Source organism: Mesoplodon bidens (genome assembly GCF_964165515.1).
Source record: "Mesoplodon bidens genome assembly, chromosome: 7".
Classification (NCBI taxonomy): Eukaryota; Metazoa; Chordata; class Mammalia; order Artiodactyla; family Ziphiidae; genus Mesoplodon; species Mesoplodon bidens.
The window spans coordinates 105121664-105133146 of NC_138164.1; the positions used below are offsets into that span (position 1 = coordinate 105121664).

General features: G+C 37.5%; 1 protein-coding gene across 1 annotated transcript; it reads right to left on the reverse strand.

Moving 5' to 3' along the window:
* Nucleotides 1–224: 224 nt before the first annotated feature.
* LOC308620310 (olfactory receptor 5B2-like) lies at nt 225–1169 on the reverse strand (the record flags this gene model as incomplete). The annotated part of the gene is made up of 1 exon (XM_081239778.1): nt 225–1169. The coding sequence occupies one exon, from the start codon at nt 1167–1169 to the stop codon at nt 225–227; it is 945 nt and encodes a 314-aa protein (XP_081095904.1).
* Nucleotides 1170–11483: the final 10314 nt, after the last annotated feature.

The following is an 11483-nucleotide window of genomic DNA, read 5'->3' on the forward strand; positions in this document are numbered from 1 at the left end:
TGCCAGGAGTAATGTTTTTGAGAAGCAGGATGCAAAACATCTTATTCTTTCCTTGAACCATACTAGCCCAAATATTACATGTCTGGACATATTTTATTATCCCTAAATAACATATTTTGAAGTGGTAAAGATATAACTTTAGGAATTGAATGCATTTTAGGGCTGAAAAAGAGAATGGGATGACCTGAGAGAAATGAAACTAGATTATTGTACATCACACAACATTAAAATCCAAAGGCTAGAGAGAATTTTGCGTTCCCCAAAACCTTCTTGAATGCACCTTTAACCTCTTTGTTCCTCAGGCTGTAGACTATAGGGTTCAGCATGGGAATGACCATAGCATAGAACACAGACGCCACTTTGTCTGTGTCCATGGAATGATTGGAGCTGGGTTGTAAGTACATAAAGAGGACTGTACCATAGAAGATGGAGACTACAGAGAGGTGACTAGCGCAGGTGGACAAACCTTTTTCGTATTCCTTAGCTGAGTGCCTCTTCAAGACAGTGATCGATATGAAAAGGTAGGAAATCAATATTACCAGAAGAACAAAAAGGACATTAAAGCTTGAAATTAAAACAAGAACCACCTCACTAATGTGTTTATCTGAGCAAGAGAGAGCCATGACAGCTGGAATGTCACAGAAAAAGTGCTGGACCACATTGGACTTACAGAAAGAAAGACTGAATGTGCCTCCAACATGGATGGAAGCATTCAAGAAACCACATGCATAGGAGCCTATGGCCAGACATGTACACACACTTGTCGTCATGGTGATGGTGTAATGTAGGGGTTTACAGACTGTTGCATAGCGGTCATAGGCCATTGAGGCTAAGAGGAAATTTTCCACACTGGCAAAGGCTGCAAATAAGTATATCTGAGCAGCACATGCATTGTAGGAGATGACCTTGTCTCCTCTAAGGAACCCAGCCATCACTTTAGGTGTGACAGCTGAGGAGTAGCCAAAGTCCACCAAAGACAGATTAATGATGAAAAGGTACATTGGGGTGTGGAGACAGGAATCCAACAGGATCAATGTGATCATCCCCAGGTTTCCAAAAGCACTGATGAGGAAAATGAGGGTGAACACAATAAAGAAGGGAATCTGAAGTTCTGGGGCATTGGTTAGATCCACCAGGATGAAATCCGTCACATTTGTACCATTCTCCATGTGTATTACTAAATTCTCTGTAGTAATGGGAAAGCAAGGAGCATCTGGTAAACAGCAAAGAGATTGCACTGAAATTTAAATATATAAACACTCCGTTATTTTTTCATTTTATGATGGCAATAAATTATTCTTCATGATTCTCTGATCTAAAGCATTGATTGAAAAAAACCTTAGTAAATAAATTATCTTATAGTTACATACTGTTGAAGCTGAAAGATCCATACGGAGTATATGGCCAACTTCCCATTTGTGCAAATGAACAACCTGAGCTGAGGTGCAGAAAGAGATTATTATTTGTCTTAGGTCACATATTTGTCATAAATACATGTCCCAAATCAGATCACTTCAATCTATTAACAGCTTACGTTTATACAGTGCTCAGTCCAAGTACACATTTATGTTTAATTTGTTTAAATATGGTTAATCTTCTAACAAATCTGCAAAAGGTTAAGTGTTTTGAGCAAGTTTACACATGTACCAGCTGACAGAGTCAAGCTTTGGACACAGGCAGAGTGACTTCCAAGACACATGATCCTAACTGAAGTTTAATTGAATTTATTTTAACTAAATTCATATTTATTCATTGCATACACTAGACCAAACTCAATGCTTGTGGGTGCACAGTGCAGAAACTAAGATATATATGTAAACTAGATATAGTGGGGAAACTAGTACAGCGGCAGTACAGGCATGTACAACCAGAAAGGCAATTATAAAGAGAAATAGTGTCAGAGCTTAGGCTCTGGAAAGAGGGGCCTATGTGTTCAAAAGCAGCCCCACCATTTACTACCTGGGAGATATTATTACTGAAATAACGTCTTGAGCCTCATTTTCTCTTATCTATAAAATGAAGATGGTAATAGAATCTTTCAAAAGGAATTATTATAATAGTTAAAAGAGATAATCCATTGTTTTAAAAGCACAGCTTGGGTGTTAGCACAATCCTGATGAACTGTTATGTTATGGTTAGGATGAAATGATGGTCTCCATCTTGGTTTAGGAAAGGTGGGTGGTGATATGCAGGGTCTCAATGTGTGGGTGAGTTTGAAGTCCTGTACACTCACTTCTCAATTTGCCTTTCCTTACACATTTTGTTCATTTAGCCTTTTCTGTGCCCTCCGGGATTTCTAACTCTAAATCAGCCATTTCTTATGAAAATTCAGGGACATTCAGCCTAGCTTGCTTTATTTTCCTTCTGATCCATATGTCAAGGAGTTTTCTCCTCTAAAACTCATTTTTACTCATTTCACTCTCATTCCTTAGCTGAATCAGAGAAATAAAGGATTGATAAATCATGGACCAGGAGTTTAATTCTAGCCTGCACATCTGTTCTGGGGCAAGCTCCATGTTTTTATTTCTACTTCTTAACTGGAATTTGGAGCCTTTAGAAGTACATTTATTCTCTGGCATTTACTTTTCTCTAAAATCTTTCTCTTGCCATGCTGCTAGTTCACTTTACATTCCTAGTCTCTAAAGGCATTTGTGTTTAAAAACTTCTGACAAACATGATAAAATAACCTATAACAATTTATAGCATATGCTGTTTCCTATGATCTTTAATAAGAGAATTATATATTCAGATATAGATATGTCTCAATCTTCACAGTAAAAGTTAACACTATTATCAATATTTTTAAATAATTAAACAGACTTTGAGAAGTTATTTCCTAAATTACATGTGTAATATGTAGTAAATTCAAGATTTAAATGAATATATGATTCATTTTACAACCTATGCTCTGAATGACTGCTCTGTCAACTTTTCTAGATGTCATGAAAAGAGTGAGATTATGAGGTAAATAATAGTGAATGGGATACAGATCTACATAATCTCATGAGGACCCTTCTGGAATCTAAACAACAGTCAATTCAAACTTTTCTTGTGAGCTTCCCCTGCGGTAACAGGGGAAGATAGTAAACAGCATGAAATAACCATCTACTGAATCAGAGAATCCTCTGTCTTATGATTTTGCCCATCCTCTTTAGAAATATAACATAGTGTCTCATAAGTATAACCGAACTTCCTACTAACAGAAGTATTTTGTAATTTGACTCCCAATTTCTTTCAGAAAAATGCTTATGACATTCTATTTTGAGCTCAAACAATTCATAGTATCAGTTTCATGACTGCTTTTACATGTATTACACTTCTCACTCAAAATGTGTATGGAATATAGAAGCTTACCTGTCTCTTGAAAGAAAGTTCTGGAAATCCTCAATTTTTAGTCTGATCTGAAAAATCTGCCAGGGTACAATGTATAAATTCTGTTGAGGAAGCTCTCTCTGTGGCACTAATCAAAAGTGCCCTTATAGGGCTTCCCTGGTGGTGCAGTGGTTGAGAGTCTGCCTGCCGATGCAGGGGACACGGGTTCATGCTCCGGTCTGGGAAGATCCCACATGCCGCGGAGCGGCTGGGCCTGTAAGCCATGGCCGCTGAGCCTGCGCGTCCGGAGTCTGTGCTCCGCAACGGGAGAGGCCACAACAGTGAGAGGCCCGCGAACCGCGAAAAAAAAAAAAAAATTTCCGTACTCCAAAAGAGAAAACTGATATTAAGATAGATTTAACAACTTGTCCAAGTTATGCAATCTCATATGTGGCAAAGCAGGGATTCAAGACCCTCTTGTTCCTTTAATTTTTTTTACTAGATAAATATGTATGTTCCTTAAGAACTTCCACAGTGTTTGTAACATATTCTCTTGTTAAAAGTCACAGACACATAATAACATTCAAAACGTTCAATATTGAGTTAAGTATAAGTCAAACGGGAAACTGGAGTCTTGATGTATTTTCCTAGAAAAGTCTGTCCCTGCAAATTTATACAGAATGTAGATTGATCAGAGGCGTATCTGGCTCCCTGAACGATGAACAGGAAATTCAGCACATTCACATGTGAGTCTCAAATCAGAAATTCAGTCAGTGGAAGAAAGGAAACATTCTACTGAGATGTTCTTCTAAGTCTTTGATCAAAAGGGAAAAAGTCCTCTGGAGCAAGATGATATTGAGAAAAAAAATACTTAATTGCATAGGAAGTAGCTAACATGAATTCTATGGTAAGATCTACTGATCTTTCTTCTCAGATAAGTCACTTAATTGCTTTAAGATTCTATATCTTCGTCTGTAAAATGAAGATATTAGAAAGGTAGCCCCCAACAACATCCTCCCTAAAAGACTGCCACTGTCATGAGAAAATAAGAGAATCCCTGTAATGTCCTAAGAAAGGGCAATCATCATAATCATAATCAAAGTCTGATTATTTGCAGGTATTTTCCCTGGACATTACTGCAGGCTCTCAGAGAACACCAGTTTGCGGGAAGGCCATTGTAGGTATTACACAACTATTGACAATTGGGTGAATGGATGAATGGTCAAGGGACTCTGGCACTTGGTCTGTTACCTATAATATAAGGTCCAATGGAGTCATATGAGAACTTGAAGAGTGAAAGTGTTACACACCCATGGAACCCCCAGGGGACAAAGCCCCCATGAGAGCAACAACAGGTCTTTATCTCACACTACTGGAGAACAAGCAGTGAATGTGTCTATAGGAATCCAGCTCTGCTTGTTGAGGGAGACCATGAGTGCATTAACATAACTTGTATTAATTCTCTTTGAATGCTAAAATCAAGTTACATCATTACTTCTGAAATTAAGATCGATGTAACAACTGAAATTAAGGGCCCCATATTGACATAAACACGGAGGAACAGGGACAGAGGTCTGTCATTAAGCCAAATGGATCCCAGAAAGAACTGCATCCCTTAATTCACTTGAAATATTTGTATCATTGATAAGAATTAATTATTCATTCAACTCTTTATTGATCCCAAATGAGTTCGGCCATAGTCCTGGCCCTGTGGGTACATATCCATGCAAAACAAACATGGTTCTTAGTTTCCTGCTTAAGTTTATATTGGAGAAGACAAACATGAAACAAATACACAAATAAGAATATAATAAAAATAGAACAAGGTGCCTATATGAGAGTGAACAGTAAAAATCTACTTTGAATTGATTGGTCAGAATGCTTTTCTCAGGAGAATTAACACCTTAGCCAATACATAAAAGATGAATAAAGGTAGCATGGATGATTGCCCCAAATGACATGAAGAGTTATGGTAAGACCTCAAGTTGTCAAAGAAGTTGGCAGAATCTAAAGAAGCCAAGTAACTGCAGTAGAGTAAGCAAGACCTCTTCCTTGTGTTCTTTACAGAACAAAATCTGTAAACAAATCCAAACAAACAAAAATGCTCATCCCAAACACAGAAATTATCAGGAGGAATGACTGGTATGTATCATAGGACCAGCACGGACAGCTGGTAAGAATAACTCAAATCTTGTCCTGCCTAAAGCAAAAACCATTGGGACTGGCGTTTAGCTTTAGACTGGAGTTCATTTCATTCCAACTGATTTGGGAACCTGCATTATTGTAAGCCAAGTGATAACCTATTTCTCAAGGCGAATCCATCATACCTAAAAAGTATTCCTTACAACCTATGAGTTTTAAAAGCCCCAGTGCAGTAATTCCTAGGATTTACTTTGTGATTTTTGAGTAATTAATGTCTACTATATCAAGGCATGACTGAACGGAATTCTCACACCAAGGTATTTAGACTCTGCATATATTATTAATCACCATCTTATACTGCTAATGTTTTGAGTCTTTTTTAATTTTTTTTTTGCTTGTCCTGGTAGAAACAGCTGCTGCTCTTATTACTGGAAATGCATTAGAATCTTTCTTTCCTCTAAGTTTGTGCTTTTACCAGTATCTATATAGTGTGAGAGATATGCAGACAGACACATCGAGATTTAAATACCAGACTCTCCATTTTGTACTTATGAAACCTTTAGCAAGCACTTGAAATAAGATTGGCATGATGGTACTGTAGACATCATCACATCATAATATAGTTGGAAGGAGATTATATATATATATATCATATATATATATATCATATATATATATTGTAGCCACTATGCCTAAGGTGATAATCACTCAAAAATTTTATTATGATTATTGTTATTCTTTTATTAGCTCACAAACATGCCTTGAGAACACGTGTATTAAACCCTTTTTTTCCCAAGAAATACAGACGCTTAACTTAAAATTGGAATATAAAACATGCACACAAATATTATGCTACAAATAATAAGTGATGATTATGGTCAGTGAAGTACAGGTCAGTTACTATTAGCATTTACAATGACTCTGATGTTAATTTCATTAATAGTATAATGTACATATATAATATATAGATTTATATGTTACACATATAACATATATAGTATAACATATGGCTGCTAAACATGTTATATGCTAGGCACTATCTAATATAGTACTCATAAAAACCCTGTGTAGACGTTATTACTATTCTCTTTTAAAAATGTAAAAAGAGGGGCTTCCCTGGTGGCGCAGTGGTTGAGAGTCCGCCTGCCGATGCAGGGGACACGGGTTCGTGCCCCGGTCCGGGAGGATCCCGCGTGCCGCGGAGCGGCTGGGTCCGTGGGCCGTGGCCGCTGAGACTGTGCGTCCGGAGCCTGTGCTCTGCAACGGGAGAGGCCACAACAGTGAGAGGCCCGCGTACCGCAAAAAAAAAAAAAAAAAAAAAAAAAAAAAAATGTAAAAAGAACACACTTGGAGAAAATAAGGAACTTGCAAAGGACACACAGCAGGTATGTGTGAGAATTCAGGCTACAGAAATCCTAAGCATTACATTTAAGTTCTATGCTGTGATGCTAAGAAGGGTGTTACATACACAGTACAGAAGACCTGGTTTATGGTAGAAAGTAGATCACAATAAGGCTGCCTGTCTCAAAAAGTGCTCCACAGAATTCTATTTCCTCAAGATGGTAATATTTACTCAAATATTTGTGATATGCTGCACAACCCTTTCATGGAGATTTACTTATATGTGAATTTAAAGTTAAATTCATATTTGACAAATCCAGTGTTTCCTCAACTATATTTAATCCTGGACCTACTTTTTTAAGGAAACTCTACTAACTTTTTACAAAAAGGAGTGTGAGAAAAAAAAGTAGTAAAGTCATTCAAACAACTGGCTTGTTCCTCACATTTGGGATCATATTTTAATTTAATGGAAGTCAAAAAGGAAATCTTAAAAGCAGCCAGAGGAAAAAAAGAAGCATTATTTTCAAACTTGCAAAAGTGAGACTGACCAAATTTCTCAAAATAAATAATAAATTCAGGATGGAGTGGAGTGATGTCTTTAAAAGTACTAAGGATAAGTAACTCACAATCTAGAATTTTATAATCAGATATCCTATTTTTCAAAAATGAAACAAAATGATAACCCTTTCAGACAACAGATTAAGGGATCCAGTTGCCCACAAACCTGTACTGAAAGAAATACTAAAGGAGGTTCTTTGAAAAACAACAACAAAAAGATCCAAAATGAAAATACAGGAAATTAGAATAAGCTCTGGAAAGACTAATATGTGAGTAATAAAAATAAATTTATTAACTTTAAAAAATAATGTTGAAAAAAATCTTCTAAAGTTTAAATTATATTTAAAGTTAGAATATATGACAATAAAAGCAAAAAGGGGTGAGAGGCAATCAGAATCAAAATGTTATACTGTTCTTTCCTGGTGAGGGAAAAATAAAAATATTAAGGTACAACTTAATAAGTGAAGGATGAAAGTTGCAATAATAGGGGACAAAAAAGCAAAAGTAGTTAATTACTTAATCTGAGATAACCTTATTCCAAAAGGAAGGAAAAAAATGAAACAAAGAACAGGTGGGCTGAATAGAAAACAAGAGGCAGATTGAAACCCAACTGTATCAGTTATTACTTTGAGTGTTAAAGTTCAACAATTTCATGCAAAGATAAAAGCTTTTTGAACTGAAATATATTGAACTGAATATATGTATTTGAGTATCAAAAATGTGATAATATAAAACACTTGTTTCCTAATTGTTAAGGAAAAAGAAAGACTAGATGGCTTCTGCTACCCTTTAAGTTATGCTAACATCAACATTTCCTAAAGCTGCCCAAAGATGTAATCACAATTCCTTTTCTACTAATTTTCCCTCTCTGGTTACAGCACCATAACCACCAACATCCTTACAAGATGAAGTCCAATGATAACTTAATAGGAGAAGCAGGTTATGGCTTCCCCTTGGCACTGAGATCTAAATTATCCCTGTTTTTGAGGTATAATTGGCATGTAACAATATGTTAGTTTCGGGTGTACAACACAATGACTTGATATTTGTATGTATTACAAAATGATCACCACACTAAGTCTAGTTAGCATCCATTCCCATACATAGTTACAAAAATTTTTCTTGTGATGAGGACTTTTAAGATCTACTCTCTTAGCAACTTTCAAATATGCAATACAGGATTACTAACTATAGTCACCATGCTGTACATTATACCCCCATGACATTCATTGTATAACTGTAAGTTTGTACCTTCTGAATTATCTTATCTCAACCATCTGAATTCAGCTTTTTTTTTTTTGTGGTATGTAGGCCTCTCACTGTTGTGGCCTCTCCCGTTGCGGAGCACAGGCTCCGGACGCACAGGCTCAGCGGCCATGGCTCACGGGCCCAGCCGCTCCACGGCATGTGGGATCCTCCCGGACCGGGGCACGAACCCGCGACCCCTGCATCAGCAGGAGGACTCTCAACCACTGCGCCACCAGGGAAGCCCTGAATACAGCTTTTTGACCATGAGCGGATTCCTTGGCACTACATGTCAAACCTCAAAAGTCCTAAATACTAGATTTCTCGTTTCAGAGGGGAACAAAATGAATTCCTTCACTTCGCTTAGTCTCACTTTCTACAACTTTTTAATGGAATTACTAATAACCACCCTTGATGTTTTACAGAGTGCTTTGAGGATGAAATAAGACAAAGGATGTGAAATCCTTGGTAAATCACTCAGTCTAGATAAAAGATTCCTCTTGTTGTCAGAGGGCTATCCAAGGTCATTCTGACTAATGTATCACAGCAATGTCACTGTGAAGGAAACAGCCTCCAGCAGTGAGACCCTGAGGACTCCCTTGTAACAAAATAAAATCAAGTGAACAAGGTTGCTCTGGGCACAGGTTGATCTCACTATAGTGAGTCTGAATAAAGCCAGATTGGGATTTAAGGGTCCAGTGACTGATGTCTTGAAGGGGATTATTCTGACATGAAGCTCTCAGGGAACAAGTACTCCTGTGATCCATCCACAGCTCCATGCCTCATGTACTGAATATTTTAATTAAAATCTTGCCTGTAGGAACCAAGTACTTAGGGAACTTGCTAAGCAAAGTCATGGATGTATGAATTGTTATTTCTTCTCCAGCATACCCATCTGTGCTCAAAAATGCAGAAAAAGAGGTTATTAACATTCCTAGAAGCAGCTGATATGGACATCAGAGCAGGAAATGAAACACAGGCTGGGGCATCCAACCAGTCACAAAGACCTCAGACAACATTACTTCCATAAGTCATGTGGGATTTTTTTTCTTTTTTTTCCCTTTGGAAGTAAATATCCTCCTGTGTCTACTGTGCCCCTTGACGTCTGAAGTCATAGCCTGACTGGGAGTAAAATCCAGCACATGGCTGGTGCTCCAACTTTATTCTCTTCCGACACTAATCTTTGTTTCATTTTATAAATCTTGTGATGAAAATTTTATTTCTTGGATTTCTTACAATTAGATATGGGTTGTATGGTTTTGGAAGTGATTTATTTCTAAGTGGTAGAGACCTAAGCTTCTTGCATTTGTAATACTGACATTAGCACAAGTAACTCCAAAGGTTCCTGTGGGTTGGAGGAGAGAGCACAGATAAAAAGAATGAGGAATACATATATATTTTTAAATTTTAGAAGCCACAGCTTAAACTACCATGATAAACTACCTTCTGATTAAATAAGGTAATGCATGTCATAGCAAGCATTCAATATATAAAAATAGGGCTTCCCTGGTGGTGCAGTTGGTTGAGAGTCCGCCTGCCGATGCAGGGGACACGGGTTCATGCCCCGGTCTGGGAAGATCCCACATGCCGTGAAGCAGCTGGGCCCGTGAGCCATGGCCGCTGAGCCTGCGCGTCCAGAGCCTGTGCTCCGCAACAGGAGAGGCCACAACAGTGAGAGGCCCATGTACCGCAAAAAAAACCCAAAACAACAAAAACAAACAAACAAAATATATATATAAATAATTACTATTATTTGTCTAAGTACTACTTTTGGGCATGCCACACTATTCTTCAAGCTTGACTACACTTGAGTATTTCTATCTTGTGTCAGAATTTATTTCAGTCCTTGCAGGGTTTTTTTTTTTTTTTTTTTTTTTCCCATCTCTGCTGTTATAAAGGCCCAAAATTCTCTTAGGGAACAAGATTTTTCAATTCCTCAGGAGATATAGCATTTCTCCAGTATGCTCTGCAAAGTTCAAGCCTCTAGTTTGGGGCCTTTTTCCTCTGTGCATATGCATTCATCAAATTCTGAAAGGAGGTTCATGAACCAAAAAAAGGTTAAGAACCACAGCTCAGACTGTTATGACTGAAGCACAGCTGCTCTATTTATGAGGAGCTGAGGTTTGGCACTTTTCTCCCTAGTCCTAGTTTTGTATGTCCAGTGCCAGATAACACCTAGATTTTCTTTTTGTCAAAGCCCCGTGGAACGCTGGCATCATTCCATAAACCCTACAAATAATTCTGTGTTGTCAAAATTCTTAAAGTTTGGAAACAATACTTAAAACACCCCCATCCTAGAGATTCAAATGCTCACTAGCCTATTAAAAATGCTGAGAAGTACTGCAGTAAAGAAAGCTGTTTAACTTACCTCCTCGTGGAAATGCTTTTTCCTGTGTAAACCTATTAACTCCCCGACAGCATTAGTATCTGGAGAAAAAAAAATTCCCTATTAGACAGAAGTGTGCAATCCATGAAATTCATACAAAGTATCCCCCAGGAGCAACGCATTTCAGAGTTCTACTCTTTGAACATTTCATGCCAACTTTCGGAAGGACTGTATATAGTTTGCCATGTATAATTCATGATTCTCTCTCATTATGCTGAGCATTTTGTAGGGACTCAGTGTTTGGTCATGCTTACCTTTCAAATGCCATCAAAATGTCTGAAATGTTTTAGTTATCAATAAAAGCTTCATGAATAAATGAATAACTCAGAACATTTTTTTTGTTTCATTGAGGGGGAATTGAGTAACCAATTGTTCCAATTTTCCCAGGACTGAGAGGTTTCCCAAGACTGGAGTCTTTCAGTACTAAAGCTGGAAAGTCCCAGGCAAACTGGAACAAGTTGGTCATGCTAAGTGGTGGTGATTTTTTGTTTTGTTGATT